Below are 22,216 nucleotides of genomic sequence, written 5' to 3' on the forward strand. Positions count from 1 at the left end.
GTTTTTGGCGCATATCTTAACTATTTCGCATCCGATTCAGAAACGGCATACCATTTATGAATCAGGGAACTAATCCCCGTAGATCTGCATCAAAGGATCCTTAAAAATCTCAAAACTCAATTTTGCCCCAGTTTTTGGCTAGATCATGATGGAACCCCTTGGAAAACCCTTGGAAAAGTGCTTTCCTCGCAGTTTTTGGCGCATATCTTAACTATTTCGCATCCGATTCAGAAACGGCGTACCATTTATGAATCAGGGAACTAATCCCCGTAGATCTGCATCAAAGGATCCTTAAAAATCTCAAAATTCAATTTTGCCCCAGTTTTTGCCTAAATCATGATGGAACCCCTTGGAAAACCCTTGGAAAAGTGCTTTCCTCGCAGTTTTTGGCGCATATCTTAACTATTTCGCATCCGATTCAGAAACTGCGTACCATTTATGAATCAGGGAACTAATCCCCGTAGATCTGCATCAAAGGACCTTAGAAATCTCAAAATTCAATTTTGCCCCAGTTTTTGTCTAAATCATGATGGAACCCCTTGGAAAACCCTTGGAAAACCCTTGGAAAACCCTTGGAAAACCCTTGGAAAACCCTTGGAAAAGTGCTGTCCTCGCAGTTTTTGGCGCATATCTTAACCATTTCGCATCCGATTCAGAAACGGCGTACCATTTATGAATCAGGGAACTAATCCCCGTAGATCTGCATCAAAGGATCCTTAAAAATCTCAAAATTCAATTTTGCCCGAGTTTTTGGCTAAATCATGATGGAACCCCTTGGAAAACCCTTGGAAAACCCTTGGAAAAGTGCTTTCCTCGCAGTTTTTGGCGCATATCTTAACTATTTCGCATCCGATTCAGAAACGGCGTACCATTTATGAATCAGGGAACTAATCCCCGTAGATCTGCATCAAAGGATCCTTAAAAATCTCAAAATTCAATTTTGCCCCAGTTTTTGGCTAAATCATGATGGAACCCCTTGGAAAACCCTTGGAAAAGTGCTGTCCTCGCAGTTTTTGGCGCATTTCTTAACTATTTCGCATCCGATTCAGAAACGGCGTACCATTTATGAATCAGGGAACTAATCCCCGTAGATCTGCATCAAAGGATCCTTAAAAATCTCAAAATTCAATTTTGCCCGAGTTTTTGGCTAAATCATGATGGAACCCCTTGGAAAACCCTTGGAAAACCCTTGGAAAAGTGCTTTCCTCGCAGTTTTTGGCGCATATCTTAACTATTTCGCATCCGATTCAGAAACGGCGTACCATTTATGAATCAGGGAACTAATCCCCGTAGATCTGCATCAAAGGATCCTTAGAAATCTCAAAATTCAATTTTGCCCCAGTTTTTGGCTAAATCATGATGGAACCCCTTGGAAAACCGCTTGGAAATGTGCTTTCCTCGCATTTTTGGCGCATATCTTAACTATTTCGCATCCGATTCAGAAACGGCGTACCATTTATGAATCAGGGAACTAATCCCCGTAGATCTGCATCAAAGGATCCTTAAAAATCTCAAAATTCAATTTTGCCCCAGTTTTTGGCTAAATCATGATGGAACCCCTTGGAAAACCCTTGGAAAAGTGCTTTCCTCGCAGTTTTTGGCGCATATCTTAACTATTTCGCATCCGATTCAGAAACGGCATACCATTTATGAATCAGGGAACTAATCCCCGTAGATCTGCATCAAAGGATCCTTAAAAATCTCAAAACTCAATTTTGCCCCAGTTTTTGGCTAGATCATGATGGAACCCCTTGGAAAACCCTTGGAAAAGTGCTTTCCTCGCAGTTTTTGGCGCATATCTTAACTATTTCGCATCCGATTCAGAAACGGCGTACCATTTATGAATCAGGGAACTAATCCCCGTAGATCTGCATCAAAGGATCCTTAAAAATCTCAAAATTCAATTTTGCCCCAGTTTTTGCCTAAATCATGATGGAACCCCTTGGAAAACCCTTGGAAAAGTGCTTTCCTCGCAGTTTTTGGCGCATATCTTAACTATTTCGCATCCGATTCAGAAACTGCGTACCATTTATGAATCAGGGAACTAATCCCCGTAGATCTGCATCAAAGGACCTTAGAAATCTCAAAATTCAATTTTGCCCCAGTTTTTGTCTAAATCATGATGGAACCCCTTGGAAAACCCTTGGAAAACCCTTGGAAAACCCTTGGAAAACCCTTGGAAAACCCTTGGAAAACCCTTGGAAAAGTGCTGTCCTCGCAGTTTTTGGCGCATATCTTAACCATTTCGCATCCGATTCAGAAACGGCGTACCATTTATGAATCAGGGAACTAATCCCCGTAGATCTGCATCAAAGGATCCTTAAAAATCTCAAAATTCAATTTTGCCCCAGTTTTTGGCTAAATCATGATGGAACCCCTTGGAAAACCCTTGGAAACGTGCTTTCCTCGCAGTTTTTGGCGCATATCTTAACTATTTCGCATCCGATTCAGAAACGGCGTACCATTTATGAATCAGGGAACTAATCCCCGTAGATCTGCATCAAAGGATCCTTAAAAATCTCAAAATTCAATTTTGCCCGAGTTTTTGGCTAAATCATGATGGAACCCCTTGGAAAACCCTTGGAAAACCCTTGGAAAAGTGCTTTCCTCGCAGTTTTTGGCGCATATCTTAACTATTTCGCATCCGATTCAGAAACGGCGTACCATTTATGAATCAGGGAACTAATCCCCGTAGATCTGCATCAAAGGATCCTTAAAAATCTCAAAATTCAATTTTGCCCCAGTTTTTGGCTAAATCATGATGGAACCCCTTGGAAAACCCTTGGAAAAGTGCTGTCCTCGCAGTTTTTGGCGCATTTCTTAACTATTTCGCATCCGATTCAGAAACGGCGTACCATTTATGAATCAGGGAACTAATCCCCGTAGATCTGCATCAAAGGATCCTTAAAAATCTCAAAATTCAATTTTGCCCGAGTTTTTGGCTAAATCATGATGGAACCCCTTGGAAAACCCTTGGAAAACCCTTGGAAAAGTGCTTTCCTCGCAGTTTTTGGCGCATATCTTAACTATTTCGCATCCGATTCAGAAACGGCGTACCATTTATGAATCAGGGAACTAATCCCCGTAGATCTGCATCAAAGGATCCTTAGAAATCTCAAAATTCAATTTTGCCCCAGTTTTTGGCTAAATCATGATGGAACCCCTTGGAAAACCGCTTGGAAATGTGCTTTCCTCGCATTTTTGGCGCATATCTTAACTATTTCGCATCCGATTCAGAAACGGCGTACCATTTATGAATCAGGGAACTAATCCCCGTAGATCTGCATCAAAGGATCCTTAAAAATCTCAAAATTCAATTTTGCCCCAGTTTTTGGCTAAATCATGATGGAACCCCTTGGAAAACCCTTGGAAAAGTGCTTTCCTCGCAGTTTTTGGCGCATATCTTAACTATTTCGCATCCGATTCAGAAACGGCGTACCATTTATGAATCAGGGAACTAATCCCCGTAGATCTGCATCAAAGGATCCTTAAAAATCTCAAAATTCAATTTTGCCCCAGTTTTTGGCTAAATCATGATGGAACCCCTTGGAAAACCCCTTGGAAATGTGCTTTCCTCGCAGTTTTTGGCGCATATCTTAACTATTTCGCATCCGATTCAGAAACGGCGTACCATTTATGAATCAGGGAACTAATCCCCGTAGATCTGCATCAAAGGATCCTTAAAAATCTCAAAATTCAATTTTGCCCCAGTTTTTGGCTAAATCATGATGGAACCCCTTGGAAAACCCTTGGAAAAGTGCTGTCCTCGCAGTTTTTGGCGCATTTCTTAACTATTTCGCATCCGATTCAGAAACGGCGTACCATTTATGAATCAGGGAACTAATCCCCGTAGATCTGCATCAAAGGATCCTTAAAAATCTCAAAATTCAATTTTGCCCGAGTTTTTGGCTAAATCATGATGGAACCCCTTGGAAAACCCTTGGAAAACCCTTGGAAAAGTGCTTTCCTCGCAGTTTTTGGCGCATATCTTAACTATTTCGCATCCGATTCAGAAACGGCGTACCATTTATGAATCAGGGAACTAATCCCCGTAGATCTGCATCAAAGGATCCTTAAAAATCTCAAAATTCAATTTTGCCCCAGTTTTTGGCTAAATCATGATGGAACCCCTTGGAAAACCCTTGGAAAAGTGCTTTCCTCGCAGTTTTTGGCGCATATCTTAACTATTTCGCATCCGATTCAGAAACGGCGTACCATTTATGAATCAGGGAACTAATCCCCGTAGATCTGCATCAAAGGATCCTTAAAAATCTCAAAATTCAATTTTGCCCCAGTTTTTGGCTAAATCATGATGGAACCCCTTGGAAAACCCTTGGAAAAGTGCTTTCCTCGCAGTTTTTGGCGCATATCTTAACTATTTCGCATCCGATTCAGAAACGGCGTACCATTTATGAATCAGGGAACTAATCCCCGTAGATCTGCATCAAAGGATCCTTAAAAATCTCAAAATTCAATTTTGCCCCAGTTTTTGGCTAAATCATGATGGAACCCCTTGGAAAACCCCTTGGAAATGTGCTTTCCTCGCAGTTTTTGGCGCATATCTTAACTATTTCGCATCCGATTCAGAAACGGCATACCATTTATGAATCAGGGAACTAATCCCCGTAGATCTGCATCAAAGGATCCTTAAAAATCTCAAAATTCAATTTTGCCCCAGTTTTTGGCTAAATCATGATGGAACCCCTTGGAAAACCCTTGGAAAAGTGCTTTCCTCGCAGTTTTTGGCGCATATCTTAACTATTTCGCATCCGATTCAGAAACGGCGTACCATTTATGAATCAGGGAACTAATCCCCGTAGATCTGCATCAAAGGATCCTTAAAAATCTCAAAATTCAATTTTGCCCGAGTTTTTGGCTAAATCATGATGGAACCCCTTGGAAAACCCTTGGAAAACCCTTGGAAAAGTGCTTTCCTCGCAGTTTTTGGCGCATATCTTAACTATTTCGCATCCGATTCAGAAACGGCGTACCATTTATGAATCAGGGAACTAATCCCCGTAGATCTGCATCAAAGGATCCTTAAAAATCTCAAAATTCAATTTTGCCCCAGTTTTTGGCTAAATCATGATGGAACCCCTTGGAAAACCCTTGGAAAAGTGCTTTCCTCGCAGTTTTTGGCGCATATCTTAACTATTTCGCATCCGATTCAGAAACGGCGTACCATTTATGAATCAGGGAACTAATCCCCGTAGATCTGCATCAAAGGATCCTTAAAAATCTCAAAATTCAATTTTGCCCCAGTTTTTGGCTAAATCATGATGGAACCCCTTGGAAAACCCTTGGAAAAGTGCTTTCCTCGCAGTTTTTGGCGCATATCTTAACTATTTCGCATCCGATTCAGAAACGGCGTACCATTTATGAATCAGGGAACTAATCCCCGTAGATCTGCATCAAAGGATCCTTAAAAATCTCAAAATTCAATTTTGCCCCAGTTTTTGGCTAAATCATGATGGAACCCCTTGGAAAACCCCTTGGAAATGTGCTTTCCTCGCAGTTTTTGGCGCATATCTTAACTATTTCGCATCCGATTCAGAAACGGCATACCATTTATGAATCAGGGAACTAATCCCCGTAGATCTGCATCAAAGGATCCTTAAAAATCTCAAAATTCAATTTTGCCCCAGTTTTTGGCTAAATCATGATGGAACCCCTTGGAAAACCCTTGGAAAAGTGCTTTCCTCGCAGTTTTTGGCGCATATCTTAACTATTTCGCATCCGATTCAGAAACGGCGTACCATTTATGAATCAGGGAACTAATCCCCGTAGATCTGCATCAAAGGATCCTTAAAAATCTCAAAATTCAATTTTGCCCCAGTTTTTGGCTAAATCATGATGGAACCCCTTGGAAAACCCTTGGAAAACCCTTGGAAAACCCTTGGAAAAGTGCTTTCCTCGCAGTTTTTGGCGCATATCTTAACTATTTCGCATCCGATTCAGAAACGGCGTACCATTTATGAATCAGGGAACTAATCCCCGTAGATCTGCATCAAAGGATCCTTAGAAATCTCAAAATTCAATTTTGCCCCAGTTTTTGGCTAAATCATGATGGAACCCCTTGGAAAACCCCTTGGAAATGTGCTTTCCTCGCATTTTTGGCGCATATCTTAACTATTTCGCATCCGATTCAGAAACGGCGTACCATTTATGAATCAGGGAACTAATCCCCGTAGATCTGCATCAAAGGATCCTTAAAAATCTCAAAATTCAATTTTGCCCCAGTTTTTGGCTAAATCATGATGGAACCCCTTGGAAAACCCTTGGAAAAGTGCTTTCCTCGCAGTTTTTGGCGCATATCTTAACTATTTCGCATCCGATTCAGAAACGGCGTACCATTTATGAATCAGGGAACTAATCCCCGTAGATCTGCATCAAAGGATCCTTAAAAATCTCAAAACTCAATTTTGCCCCAGTTTTTGGCTAAATCATGATGGAACCCCTTGGAAAACCCTTGGAAAAGTGCTTTCCTCGCAGTTTTTGGCGCATATCTTAACTATTTCGCATCCGATTCAGAAACGGCGTACCATTTATGAATCAGGGAACTAATCCCCGTAGATCTGCATCAAAGGATCCTTAAAAATCTCAAAATTCAATTTTGCCCCAGTTTTTGGCTAAATCATGATGGAACCCCTTGGAAAACCCTTGGAAAACCCTTGGAAAAGTGCTTTCCTCGCAGTTTTTGGCGCATATCTTAACTATTTCGCATCCGATTCAGAAACGTCGTACCATATATGAATCAGGGAACCAATCCCCGTATATCTGCATCAAAGGATCCTTAAAAATCTCAAAATTCAATTTTGCCCCAGTTTTTGCCTAAATAATGGTACCCCTTGGAAAACCCTTGGAAAACCCTTGGAAAACCCTTGGAAAACCCTTGGAAAACCCTTGGAAAAGTGCTTTCCTCGCAGTTTTTGGCGCATATCTTAACTATTTCGCATCCGATTCAGAAACGGCGTACCATTTATGAATCAGGGAACCAATCCCCGTATATCTGCATCAAAGGATCCTTAAGAATCTCAAAATTCAATTTTGCCCCAGTTTTTGCCTAAATAATGGTACCCCTTGGAAAACCCTTGGAAAACCCTTGGAAAAGTGTTTTGCTCGCAGTTTTTGGCGCACATCTTAACCATTTCGCATCCGATTCAGAAACGGCGTACCATTTATGAATCAGGGAACTAATCCCCGTAGATCTGCATCAAAGGATCCTTAAAAATCTCAAAATTCAATTTTGCCCCAATTTTTGCCTAAATCATGGTACCCCTTGGAAAACCCTTGGAAAAGTGTTTTCCTCGCAGTTTTTGGCGCACATCTTATTCATTTCGCATCCGATTCAGAAATGGCGTTCCATTTATGAATCAGGGAACTAATCCCCGTAGATCTGCATCAAAGGATCCTTAAAAATCTCAAAACTCAATTTTGCCCCAGTTTTTGGCTAAATCATGATGGAACCCCTTGGAAAACCCTTGGAAAAGTGTTTTCCTCGCAGTTTTTGGCGCACATCTTAACCATTTCGCATCCGATTCAGAAACGGCGTACCATTTATGAATCAGGGAACTAATCCCCGTAGATCTGCATCAAAGGATCCTTAAAAATCTCAAAATTCAATTTTGCCCCAGTTTTTGCCTAAATCATGGTACCCCTTGGAAAACCCTTGGAAAACCCTTGGAAAAGTGTTTTCCTCGCAGTTTTTGGCGCACATCTTAACCATTTCGCATCCGATTCAGAAACGGCGTACCATTTATGAATCAGGGAACTAATCCCCGTAGATCTGCATCAAAGGATCCTTAGAAATCTCAAAATTCAATTTTGCCCCAGTTTTTGGCTAAATCATGATGGTACCACTTCGAAAACCCTTGGAAAAGTGCGTTGAGCACTTTCCTCGCAGTTTTTGGCGAATATCTTAACCATTTTGCAACCGATTCAAAAACGGCGTAACATTTATAAATCAGGGAACTAATCCCCGTAGATCTGCATCAAAGGATCCTTTAAATTCTTACAATTGCTTTGGCTTTGGCGGAATGGATCTCTGATTCATAAATAGCATTCCTCCTTACAGAAAGTCAAGAATGGACGTTATGTTTGATTTATTTTATTATTATTTTAGATATTTTTTATGACATTAGAGCCGCTAGAATATCCCCTGAATAAAAATAATGTTATTGGTATAAAATTTAAAGAAAAGCAAAACTAAACTACCGCCTAAAGCTCACATTAAGACAACAAGATACAAGTTCTTGTTCTTGTTAAACTTGTGCCCTTTCTTTATGATTTGACGTTGTGCTTTTTTTGTGCAGGGTAATAGCCTTGTCGACTATCAAAATGGCATGCCGCTTAATCTCAATATTTCATTTTTTATTGCCGGCACTCAAAACATTACTTAGAACTTGGTCAAATTACTCGGGGGCTTGTCTGTCAGCGCTTCCTCCTACACTTCCTATTCTCCGTCCTGCCCTGCCCCACTTGCCGCCTGCCGCATGCCCCTGCCACTTGCTACTTGCCACATCGCTCTGTGTAAAAAATATTTGGTACTCTCGCTGACGAAAATGAAAATTCCGCAGTAAACTTAACTTGAAAACTGCAATGTCATGACAAATACACAAGGAGGAACCCCCCAGGACCAAGGATGACGAAACGAGAAAGAGTTTTCCAGAGGCGATGAAATGGGAAGGATCTGCAGGATGGCACGCACTTCCTTTTTGTATCCTTTGGAGCTCCTAATCCCACCTCTTCTCGCACTATCTGGCCCTGCCAAGTGATTAACGATCGCCGTACACGGCGGAAGAGATGAAAGTCAAGAATATGAGACGGGCTGCGGCGTTACAACTATTATTATTATAATGCCAAGGACTTACTTTAAGAAGCATCATCTCTTTGTTTTGTTTTTTTTTTTTTAGCCTTCTGCAACCCTGCAGGCCCAGCATTCCTGACCAAGAAAAACATTTTCATTCCAAGGCGTTTTCCAGAAACGGGTAATGGGTAGTGGGAGCCTGGAGACTGGAGACTGGAGGCCAGGGAACGGCAGTTGTTTGAACTTATCTAAATTGTTTTGCCATATTGTTTTCTTATGCCATGTGTGTCGCATCGTCCCATGCTTCGGCGTGCTTCCTGCCCTTCTTCCGCTTTCTTCGGCTCATATATCGCTGGATGCACTGCCACAAAACACTGCGTATACGTGATATTTAGGAGGATCTCATATTACGTATACGCCCCGATTAATTTTAAACAGATAGCTATAGCTCGTCTTATACCTATCAGGTGGTTGAATGTTATACCTTTCCATGGTTAGTTCTTCGAGTAGTATAGTTCTCCCCCTTTCCTAATACACCATTTTCTAGATCTTTTTTCCTTTTTATCTTTATCTTTAAATAGTAATCGAAGAGAAGATATGGCTTTTGGCGAAACTACACCCCAAAAAGTGTATAAAAAGTTACCATTTTTGAGAGCAACCATTATCCCATTTCTTGAACCAATTTTTTTCTCAGTGCAGTCTTCACTTCTCCCCTGAAAAGTTCCATTGTCTTTAGCAAATTTGCTTTACTTGCACTGCTGTTTATTCATTGACTTTTGTGTTTTGTGCCATTTTCAAATGCCTTCATTTCTCCGCCACACACTCACACTCACACACACACACACACACATACACACGGGCTGCAGAGTAACCTCCGCCATCTCTTCCTCGCCGGCAGATTGCCGTCTCTTTTGCACGGCTGTTGCCGTACGTGTCTATTATTGGTATTTGCTGAATGAATGGATTGTACGTGCCCGGAGGCATTTCGAATAACTTTTTTTTTTCCTTCTAGCCCGACTCTGACTTCTTCTGGCCTGGCCGCTTTTTGCCTTATTTCTGGATTGCAATTCTCCGCTTCCGTCTCCGCAATTCTCCGCTTCCCATCCGGCACCCCGGCATCCCCCCGTTTCGTTCCGCCTTTCTCTTGTTTTGTGCGTGACTGGCCCTCTCGTTCTAGCCGTCCTCCCACCCACTGCGGCTACACTTTGCGGTTGAAATCTAAGCGATTTTACATTGTTATTGTTATTATTGCCAGGCGGTGTTCGGTGCTCATACAAGTTGGCTTTATTTGTACATGCATTTATTTGTTAATGGCGTATTTTTGTTTATTTATGTATTCATATGCAATGTCGAAAATAATCGTTAATATGCTGATCAAATTCGCCCCTCGCCCCAAAAAACCATGTGTATCCTCCCAACTCCACTAACCTGTGTCAACACTTGGCTTCATTTTTCATTCGATTCCATTGAATTACCTGCACCTGCACTGCCGACACGGAATCCGGAAAATACCTATACGGTATGCTAATGAAATCCCGTAATGCATTGACTAATAAACAAATAGCGCTCGGATGTAGGCAACACTTTTTCAAAGCCAAAAATATGATATGGAAATGCAAATATGCTATGCAGGTAGGCGGGAAGGTCTATCTATCCATTTTTTTGCATATAGATGGGTTAATGATTCTCCCGGTGCTTTGGAGCTACAAAAACATCACGCTTCTGGGCTTAAGAGTCTTGTAAACAGAAGTTATGCTTTTTAAACAATGCGAGTCACTGAATGTCCTTCAAATAATATTCTATTTTTTATAATTGCCAGTAATTAAATTAAATATTCAAATTTTAAATATTTTTAAACATTCAATATTCCGAAACCAATCCTAAAACTAGGTCTAAGATCAATGACTTTTCTTGAGAAGGAGGTAAGTATTGAGGAGGTAAGTATGGAGTATCTGGATTACCGGATTTACGTCTGTCAGGATCTCCGTGCAGAATCAAGAGAATGCGTTAATGCAGTTCGAAAGATATTGAAGTGCGGATCCCGAAAATCTATGGCATTGCCAGGTTGGTCAAGAAATGGTCTTTTGACGGCCCATATCTCGGCTAAATATTATTATATTATATTGAATATTAGTACCTATTAATGCCATTTTAAAATCACGACTTAAATAAAATAATTGAAATATATGTATTCGATTTTTTGAAAACCGTTTACTCTTCTTCTTACTTTATTCACTTTTTTGGTCTTTGGCAGATTACTAAACTTTGGTAGATTACTAAACCCCCCAAAGACACCAAAAATTCCCCGATTTCTTTCTTTTCCATTCTTTTTGTTTCTTTTTTTGTCAATTTTGTTTCTTTTTGAGTTTTTTAGCACCCGACCTTGTCATGTAGTTAGATATATATTTAAAGTTGGGCGTTAGCAAAGTAAAATAAAATGAAATAAAATGCAGATTGAATTTGAGGGCGACAACTTTGCTGACGTTGGCGACGACAACAAAGTAATATTACTCACACACTAGCACACCACACACACACACCACACACACACCACACAGACTCACATTCGCACACAATCGTTCACACAGATACTCAGAGTAAAAAATAAGCAAGTAATGCGCAAAATACAAAACCCACATTGCCTTCCAAAGCGGAGGAAGGGATAAGGATGGTTCCCGTGATATGTACGTAACACGTATTACGTTATATACATACGTATGTGTATATGCTATAAGTAGGATGTGTAGTTTGACGTTATCCAACACTAACAACGCCACCAACACCGCGGACAAATGCGATGGCTGAAGGGATAAACCTTTAAGGGCGGTGGGCGGTCAGGATGGAAAGGGGACTAAGGGGGCTGAGAAGTCCTGGAACACCCTCCACCCCCCACCCAAGTCGACGTGATCGTATGCGAATGCGATTGTGCGGGTGTATTATGTATTTGGTGCATTTTAAATCGGATTACTTAAGGCAGCAACAACTATGTGCGGCTTTAGCTTTTGTTGTCCTCCTTTTCCAGCACAGACCGTCCTTCCCCTGATTCGTCCTAGTAGGTTTTCCACCAACATTGATGCGTGAAGCTGTCAAATGGGTGGCAGGGGGGCCGACACATGGGTGGTTTTAGAAAGGGGGTCCTGTTTTGCATTTAAAATATAAATGGGAATTAGTGGCAAGATAAACTCACTATAAATAGAAAAAATTAAAAATTAAAAATTAAAAAGGATATATTTTTAGTTAAATATGGTAAATAATATATACCAAATATATTTGCAATTATTTAAAAGAACCCCCTTTGAAGAGGCTTTCATATTTTTGATGATGACTTTTAAGTCCTGCCAGCCATCCTGTGTGTGTGTGTGTGCGGGTGTGTGTGTGTGGGATGTCAGTTTAGTTCTCATTGTTGCCATCATCGAGATATCGTTGTCAATGCTGCCGCGCCTATAAACCGTTTATTATTATTATTTACAATTTTACCTCGACATTTTGGCAAATATTTTCAAATCACATAGCAACACATCGCCCAGACACGTGGCATTGCAGTGACACCTTCCTATAGCCACTTTTTCCGCATTTTTCCCAGTTTTCCGCCACGTTTTTCCAGCAGTCTCCATCCATCTCCCTTCAAGCCCCCTTCCAAAAATAAAAGAAAATATACATTTTCTACCCCGTTTTTCGTTTTCCAAGTTGGCAAATGTGTTGGCAACGTGTCGGCATTCCGGCATTTCGGTATTCTGGCATTCGATGGCAAAAAACTGAATGACAAACTCCGCATCGGGATGGCCAAACTGTCAATCGCTTGGTTTATCAATCCATCAATCAAATAGCAGAGCAAACTCCGATGGAATCTTAATCGAGCAATACCAATTGATGTGCTTTATTTTTTGCTATTGTTTTGTTTTGTAAATTTATGAAATAAAGGATTTTGATGGGCAGATGAGCAGAGTGAACAATCGAGAATACAATAATAGATCGTTGTCTTTGTCGATAGAACTTCTGTAAGAAAACTATCGATAACTGGAGGTGGGTTGCCAGATGTCTCCCCATCAAACATGTCGGCACAAATAACTTGTAGTACATGCATCTGTCTTGTTAAACAATTATCAATGGAATAGTTGGACTAATAAATCAATCACTACCATTAGGCACTCATTCAATTTGCCTTTAAACAATTTCCATTTAACATCAGCACGGCATTTGTCCCAAAGACTTGAATCAATTGGCCAATACTGGCCAATACTATAGTTATTTGTGAAACAAGTATTGGTTCGGACTGAAAAGTATTAGGAATTGTTTAGCCATCGATTGATGCGAATTATGAGCAATTATGGGGGTGGACTGGGAAATGGAAATGGAAATGGGTGGAACCTTAACCGCCTAACCTCCGGCTGTTGCCATCAATCTTTATCGCCAAACTGGTAACTGCAAACTGGTTAATGCAAACTGGTAACTGGTAACTGGTAACTGGAAACTGAAACAGCAGCGGAAATAGAAGTGCGCGGCATAAGTGCACTTCCGGTTTAGCAGGTTGGCTGCAACCGTCACATCCATTGCATCCATTGCATCTATTCCCCCACAAACACAAATGCAAACACACAAATTCCCATACAAATACATGCACTGTGGTCGGTTTATCATTTCACTAACGAGATTTCCTCAAAATACTGCAACTGAAATTCAAATTCCCGCAAAATGCACAGCATTTGCCATTTTTCACTTTTGATATCTGTATCTATTGCCATTTGTAATAATATTTGGATCCACCTTTCTAACCCCTTTATCTCTTATCTCTTTTATTTATATTTTTATTTCCCCCCCTTAGACACAGTCAGTTCTGTGTTGAGTGAACCGCGAAAAGCTAATCAATTAGTGTTTGTTTTGAATATTTTTTGATCGTTTCTTTTAAGTTTTGATCGCAAAAAATTAAAGAATGATTAATGGGAATTTGGAAATATTATTTTTGACATAAAAAACATGAATTTTATTTATTTCTATTTGTATTTAAAGAGTTTTTAATTGATTTTAGTCAGTTTGTTAGATTATAGATTAATTTATAAGTAAATAATATATACCTTAAAATGTGGATTTATTTTGTATTTAAACTATTTCTAACTCCTACATTTTTGTAAAAGTATGTATATAAATATGTATCCTATCGCTACCATACCATTTTTCTTTAAATTAAATTTATTTATTTTGTATTATATTTTAAGCATCAAACTCAAAAAAACATTAATCATCTAAACCCTAACAAATACTATATTTTTGTATAATTTTCTAATTTCCACTTTGATTTTACATGTTACTTATAAATACATAAATCTCTTTAGTTTATAGACTATCTTTTCTTTAAAAAAAATAAATTTTGTAGTTAGAAATCAAGATTAAACCCTTCCAAAAGCACAACTATCATTCTAAGTATTATTTTCCCAATACACTTTAAACTGCCAACAAATTATGGCTACCTCTGACATTTATGACTGTTATATTTTATGATTGCGTGACACACATTTCTCATCCATGAATATCTAAAATATAAATATTATATATCTGCAAATATATACAAATCGGCATCTGTCAGTGCCACCTGACACCGGGACTATAGTATGCGGTTGACCCCGTTAATATCGGGCTCCTCCGGTCGGGTTCCCGGCCTTAACCATTAACCAGAAAACACAGAGCGAGAATCGTTTGGCTTTTGGCCCGCAGGTGAGCAGTTAACAAGGCTGGGGGATTTTTGGTTGGCGGGCCAACAAACAATTCCCGGCTAAAGCCCGGCTGGAAACTCTTGTGGTTAGCCACTTTATAAGGCTTTGTTTTTTGTTTGCATCCCGAACTCTTCGTAGTTGGGAATTGCTAGGGAATTGCTGCGGGGGAACTAGTACTAGTCATGGTCCTGGTAGTCCTGTTCCAACTCGTACGTGTGCATCGTGTATTTTCAAAGCTCGAATAGTTCATTTTTTATGGATGAATTGGCCGGGCAATTGGCTATTGCTATTACTATTGGTATTGGTATTGGTAGACCCCTCCCGGCTGGCCTTCTCCATATCCAATTTCGGCCGAATATTAAAATAAAACGCTTGAAAAAAAACCAAAAAAATATGATATCTCCATACATATTCTTGCAACTATTTCCCATTTCGGCTGGAATGTTTTTTCCCCTCTTTGAATGGCCTGGTTTTGTTTGTTTGAGGAATACAAAATACTTTTTCCACTAAACCATGGCTAAGTAAAACAATCAAATGCTAAAATCAATAAGCGGCCTGGACATGAGAAAGTAACTGAATAGGATGTGCAAGTAAGGTCCTGGGAACGAATGTGGGGGAATAAAAATGATTTATAAAATGCTTATTTGTCAAAAGCACAGATCAAATACTGAAACAAAAAAAAATAACAATTAGGAGCTAAGAATTAATTTTCAAAATATTTAAAAACTATTTTTTAAAAATTAGATTCCACTTAGAAGCTTTATGTTCCTTCTTTTACCCATTTTTATACATATATTCATCGAATTTTTCTCTCTGTGCTTAAATCTGAATCCAAGTCCTGTCTCTAGGATATGACCACGCCCACCCATCCACTTGAGCTGCCCTTGAAGTGGCAGGACCACAAAACTAGAAAAAAATCGAAGCTAAGAGTCCCAACATTTGGCGTCGTAACTTTTCAATATCCGAGTACTTTTCCGGGCTCTGTTTTTGATAACCTTATCAAATATACATTTTTTTTATGAGAACATTTATGAGCCAGAACAAGAAATATATTTTCATTGAAAACTATGCCATTTCGTTCACATAATACCCGGGAATTAAGACATTTAATTAGCACAAATTTATCCCATTGGCTTCAATGAATCTTTTTTAAGCCACGTTTGCTGTTTTTGGTCAATGGTTATGGCTCTATTCCTTTTGTCCATTTCCATTTCTGCTACTATTCAGTATTGCCAATGGCAGCAGTCTGCCAATTTTTTGGCATTAGTGGCTGCATTTAGAAATCGACGCCTAATTAGCGCTTTGTTGCATTCGTAATTCCGTTCAAAAAATCAAATGCCAAAAACCGATTACATTCTTATTGGTAGCTCTATACTTATATAGATATATGTGTATTTATTTGTATGGATGGCCAGTTGGAATGCATTTGTACGGGGCTTTGCACCTGAACAATGGCATTTGGGACTTTGAGTCTCAATTACAGTCCTCTTTCCCAGGAAAGTCATTAGGAATGGACATAAAACTGAAACTGAAACATTTCATTGTATTATTGGGACAATTATTATTACAAAGTGGTATTGTTATTGAATTAATAATTGTAATAATAAGTGTTTAAGGTTTATTTGCTTTTATTTAAATTTGTTTATCTTTGTTTTATAATGCGGATATTATATTTCTTTTTATTTCATTTATTATTTATTGTATATATTATTTTTCCATTTACTATTTTTGTTTAAATATCAAAGCGGTTAAAGAGATTTTGTCCTTTAATTCCTTTGAACATCCAACCACTGAATGATTTAAATTTGAATAAAAACATTATTTTATTTTTTGGCAAGTGAAAAATTGTTTTAAAAAACCTGCAACCAAATGCAATCAATCGCTTGTTTGTCAGCCTCTATTTGAGATTTTCGCTCCAATTTTAAAATCAAATAAATCTAGCGAAGCATTTAATTTTGATTTCCGCTGATGGCCTGTGATGGTCTGATTTTCGTGTTTTTATTTTTTAAGTCCATCATTTTAGTGAATCCCTTGGCAAGGACTCTCTTTTTTTTGGGATTATTTGTGTTAATTTGACTTTTCCCCAAGGTGAAATGGGCAGCAAAAAAATCGAAAAAAAAAAGAAAATAGGAAAGAGTTGCGAAAAATGCCACGTTGCCGGTTTTCACTGTGAAGGAGGAAATGCAGGTCCTGCGAAATGCAGTTACTCCTGGCTCCTGGCAGATCCTAGAGCTGGTAGCTAGTGGATGGTAGCTGGAAGCTGGAAATAGACGACAAAACTTGCGGTGCACTTTGACATTTTGGCGCATGTTGAATCAAGTGAAAACCCAATTACATGTCCCGCCCTATCTAGTCGCTTCACTGGCGACAAAACGAAACGTGCAGACAAGTTAACATTCTGGCCAACTGTTCCGCCAACAACTTGGCCAAGACCACTCCTGCTCTTCCTCTCTTCCACCCACCCATGCACACACACACACACCCATACCGATATCCTTTTTGGCATGTCCTTGTGCGCTGCTTATTACAAGAGTGGCGAACATTTTGTGGCCAGGTGTGTCTGTCTGTGTGTGTGTCTGTGTATCTCCTGCGAACACCTGCGCATCTGTACCTGTATCTGCGGGATGCGACAACGACTATAGCTATGGCTATATATAGGAGCTATCTTTTGGAACTCTCCCATTCCCATTCCCAATCCCATGCCGCTCCGCACGCAAATTATTGTTGCAATGAAACTTAAGCTGCTTAAACTTGCTGGAAAGCTTCCCCTTCGACCCAAGGATGTGAATGTGGGCCACATGATGTAGACATCATCGCTGTCATGTCCTGTGTGCTGTGTCCCCAAGTCCTTAGCCAGCAGCCTGTAGCCTGTAGCCTGTAGTCCTTAGTCGCGTGTCGCGGGTGTTTAACCTTATTCTCCTCCAACTTGTGGCTGAAAAGAGAATAAAGTTGAATGGCTTACAAGTCAGAGATTAAATTAGGAGTAGGACCAGTGTCCTTTGATTTGTTTTCCTTGTCTAGCATTTACATATTTTGTTCGATTTCCAAACACATATTATATGTTTACCAAGCAAAAATCTATCAAAATGTTAGGCTCGAAGTATTTGTATTGAAGACTTTCCAAGATTCTTCTTCCAAGATTATTTTAGCATTTTTGCAATTTTTTGTTCAATCTTGACCCTTGGCATTGATCCCGAGCTACAACGGAAATAAAAAATAATACAAAAATATGTAATTAGTCAGTGTAATAAGACTTGTAAACAAAATTCCGTGTTGAAAACGCAAGACAAGTTCAGGACGGGGCAGGAATCTAGCTCACGTCATGGCTGATAAGGACAAGGACAAGGACAAGGGCAAGGGCAAGGAGAAGGAGAAGCCCACCGGACAGGATGCAGAAAAGTATACCCAAGATGGAGATATAGCCACATGGCGCAGGACCCGCTGCTTCGTCCTATTGATGCTCTTCCTGGGAATGGCCAATGCCTATGTGATGCGAACGAATATGTCGGTGGCGATTGTGGCCATGGTGAAGAGGAATACGGGCGAGGGTGAGTTCGACTGGAGCTACAAGCTGCAGGGCTATATCCTGTCAAGCTTCTTCTACGGCTACGTGATAACCCAGATCCCGTTCGGCTTCCTCATCAAGTACTATGGTGCCAAGCACTTTCTCGGCTGGGGCATGATGATCAATTCGGTGGCCGCCTTTCTGGTGCCCATCTCCGCCCGGGCCGGCGGCTACATCGGCCTCTGTTGCGTTCGGTTCATCCAGGGCCTGGGCGAGGGACCCATCGTGCCCTGCTCCCATGCCCTGCTGGCTCACTGGACGCCACCCGCAGAGCGATCTCGTGCGGGTGCCATTGTCTATGCCGGTGCCCAGTTTGGAACGATCATATCGATGCCGTTGAGCGGCCTCCTGGCGGAGCACGGCTTCGATGGTGGCTGGCCCTCGATCTTCTATGTCTTTGGGGCAGTCAGCACCGTTTGGTGTATCTTCTTTCTGTGGTTGGTGGCCGAGAATCCGGAGAAGAGCTCTCGGATATCGGCTGCGGAGCGACAATACATCTTGGATTCCATTTGGAAGGCTCAGCCGGAGGATGCCGCTGGACCAATGCCATACCTCAAGATCATTCGAGCGATGCCCTTCTATGCGATCCTGGTGGCCCATGCCGGACAGAACTATGGCTACGAGACGCTGATGACGATGCTGCCGACCTACATGGACACGGTCCTAAAGGTGAACATCCGGGAGAATGGCTTCGTGTCGGCGCTGCCGTATGTGGCCATGTGGCTGCTGGCCATGGTGTTTGGCTTCGTGGCCGATTGCCTCATCAAGCGGTCCTTCTCCGTCACCATAACCCGCAAAATGATGAACAGCATCGGGCAGTATGGCCCAGCCCTGGCCCTCATTGCAGTTAGCTTCGTCCATCACAATCTCATCCTCACCTGTGGGGTGTTCGTGCTCGGCCTTGGCCTCAACGGCGCCATTTATTCGGGCTTCAAGATCAATCATCTGGATATATCGCCCCGATATGCCGGCCTGCTGATCGCCATTACCAATTGTTGTGCCAATCTGGTGGGTCTGACGGCTCCGATGGTCGCCGGACATGTAATCCACAACGGGCCCACGGTGGAGAACTGGAGAATCGTGTTCTATATATCAGCCGGTGTGTTCATTTTCTGTGCTACCTTCTACAATATCTTTGCCACTGGCAAGTTTCTGTGGTAGAAAGAAACAATTCCCCATTGTATTTTAAATCTTGCGACACTAATGTCATAATAAATAAATGTAAATTAATTGTATGTTAATATCCATATTTATAAATAATTATTTAAAAATAAATGGGATTTCTTCAAGGTCATATATATGGCATTTTGGATAGTAGTTTTAATTGGTAGATCTAGACTAGGGGGTTTTCTTGTACTTTTAAAGTAAGAAAATGTATAATTTATATAAATATTTAGTCCAAGTATTAATACTTTTAATTTAATATAATACATATTTTATCTGGTTCTTAAGTCACATATACCAACAGAATAAATAGTCTGACTTTAAGATTATATTTTTGTTTATTGACAGCAAGACTGTAAGGACTAAATAGCCTATTCTTTAATATATAATAAAAAAGAAGCCCAAAATATTTTCCCCTAAATGTTATATATTTTAATGCTCTTCTAATATAATTTTAATATAATATATTTCATTTATTTCATGCCATATTAAATTTATTCAGTCAAATGACTTCACACTAGATTACGCCTTTATCTTATTTTTTCGTCCTCTCCCCCCAAGCAAAGAAATCCGATACAAGGATACTTTCTAGCAAATCCTGCCAAATGGGCAGGATGGGGGAAAGCGAATCCTTTTCCTGTTCGGAGGTTCTCCTTTTTTTTGTCATTCATATCAATTTCGCATATTTTATGGCTGGCAAATGAAGCCGTTGGCAAACGAATGAAAATTGCTTGGATCTGGGGGTGTTAGATATATGGCAATATAGGGGCTCTCGCCTCCTTAGACTCCTTTTTGGCCTTCATAGCCTTCTTAGCCGTTATCCTCCTCCTTTTTTTTTGAGTTGGCAAAATCAAATTGAGTCTCAAAGCCATCTAATGCAAAGTAAACAAATCCAATTGAAAGCGGAAGTGAGAACAGGTTGAAGGGGAAACTGTATTTAGAGATGAGTTTAAAGGTTGAAAGGATCAATGGTGTTTTATTCATATTGTTTGTAGATTTGTTCAGGTTCTAAGGGTGTTTAATTTGGATTATATAAAATTATTATACTATTTTTTAAATGGAAGTTATTGAAGCTTTACTTTTTTTTAAACCTTTAAAAAACAATAAAACTATTATTAAATATTCAAAGAAGAACTACCCTCATCTAGCCTTGCCTACCCAATAGTACCCATCTAACCCATTTCTTTGAATAATTCTGAATAATTTACAAACAAAATAAATGATAGATGTCCTGCGGGAATAACTTTCTCAGATGTCCACTGAACACTGCCACTCCGACTCCGAAGCATGACTAATCCGTGAATTATTGACAGAAAGGAGTGTAAGCGTAAAGGTGTGAAAGCCTTTATGGGGGAGTGGGAGACATAAAAGTCTTAAGCCTTAAAAATGGATAACCAAGACGACGACACCTCTGCGGTTGACCCAGTCAACGGGGCGTATTATGCACTTGCACAGAGTTGATTAAGTATACGCAGCGTTGGCCCCTGAGTTGATTACGCAGACGACGCATCGCGAACGAGGCATTCGACGCAAAAATGTATGCCAAGTAATTTGCATAAGCCGCGAATCGAATACGACGAGACATCGCACATACATATACACCACATGCATATCCTTTTGAGCATCAAAGGAGGCGCAAAATCCAGTGGAGCATGTCGAAAATAATGATACATCCTTACAATACAATATTCTCCGGGGTTGGCCTTGTCTCAGCCCTCAGAGAAATCGGAAATATAACACACGAAATACTCACTATCGGGTGGTTCCTATTTTTACAAAAAACCAAATTTTCCAAAAAAAAAAACAAAAAAAGGACTAAAAAAATTTTCTGATCAGAAAAAAAAATTACAGCCATGTATTGCGGGGATAATGGAAGATCTTGTTTGAATCTTGTGCCCAATGTCTGTGGGGAGTTGGGGGGCTGGATGCGTCATCCCGTTACCCGCGAGGACACCATGACACGGCTGGCCTTGAAGTACGACACCAGTATTGGTCTGATTTGTCGCGCCAATCGCATGCACTGGCAGGACGTCCTTCAGACCCGTCACTTCATTTGGGTGCCGGCCCCCAGGAAGGTCAACGCTATCGAGGAGACGCTATTGCAGTACCGACTCCCACCACCTCCCTGCAGGATTTCATTGGAGAAGCCGCCCAAAGAATTGGCCAAGATCCCACCCAAAACAGCCAGCGCCCATCCTCTCCTCGCATTCCCATTCCCAGATGCCCTCCTCACCCGCCACCCGTCAGTCTCGGCGAACGCGAAGCTCCTGCCGCCCCACTTCTATCGCCAGAGTAGCCCCAATCCGAATGTGCTGGCCGAGGAGGGGGATCCCCTGCTGATCACCACCAAAATAATATGGAGAGACCTGCTGCAGCGAACCAGACCGAAATAAAGCCACTACCTCGCAGCTTGACTGTTCTTTGGGGCGAAATTTCATTAGCCGAAGGCAGCTGACGTAGAGGCTTTCTCCGGCCTTGAGAACCAAAAGATTTTCTATGCAGAGAAAAAAATAAAGGGGCTCATACTGTCTTTATCTAGTCTAGAAAAATAAATTTAGATCCTAAGATTTAGTTTCTTTTGGTTATAGCTTTTAAAACACAAAATTAAAAATATTTAGATATTTTTTCAAAAGTTTGTTCAATTTATTAAGAATATATTTTTTAAAACTTTTCTTCCAAAACTTTTCAAAATAATACAATATAATAGATACAAAGTAAGGGAGTAAATAGACAGGAACAGTACTGGAGTTCATAACTCTAAATTTTAGTTTCAGTTTCTTAAGGTTTGAGTTTGGGAGATCTGTTTTTTTTAGTTTTGGAACCTTTCAGAGTAGGATATAAGGGGTTTTCATTATAAAGTGTTAGAAATATACTAAGAAATACTAATTAAAATACTTTAAATAAGAACTAAAAATTAAAATTAAAGAAAAAACAAAGGTTTGCCCTGATAAAGTCTTAGAAAAAAACTTCCCA

At 40.3% G+C, this 22,216-nt stretch overlaps 2 protein-coding genes across 2 annotated transcripts; both read left to right on the forward strand.

Annotated features, from left to right (window-relative positions):
- The first annotated feature begins 17,535 nt into the window (after positions 1-17,535).
- Positions 17,536-19,320, forward strand: LOC6503051 (putative inorganic phosphate cotransporter). Its single transcript, XM_001963299.3, has one exon. It carries the CDS (start codon positions 17,837-17,839, stop codon positions 19,238-19,240), a length of 1,404 nt encoding a protein of 467 aa, XP_001963335.1. The 5' UTR covers positions 17,536-17,836; the 3' UTR covers positions 19,241-19,320.
- A 1,612-nt stretch (positions 19,321-20,932) lies between these two features.
- LOC6503052 lies at positions 20,933-21,651 on the forward strand. The gene has a single exon (XM_001963300.4). It carries the CDS (start codon positions 21,097-21,099, stop codon positions 21,634-21,636), a length of 540 nt encoding a protein of 179 aa, XP_001963336.1. The 5' UTR covers positions 20,933-21,096; the 3' UTR covers positions 21,637-21,651.
- The last annotated feature ends 565 nt before the right edge of the window (positions 21,652-22,216 follow it).

The sequence above is a fragment of the Drosophila ananassae genome, chromosome XL (genome assembly GCF_017639315.1).
Source record: "Drosophila ananassae strain 14024-0371.13 chromosome XL, ASM1763931v2, whole genome shotgun sequence".
In the NCBI taxonomy this organism is placed as follows: domain Eukaryota; kingdom Metazoa; phylum Arthropoda; class Insecta; order Diptera; family Drosophilidae; genus Drosophila; species Drosophila ananassae.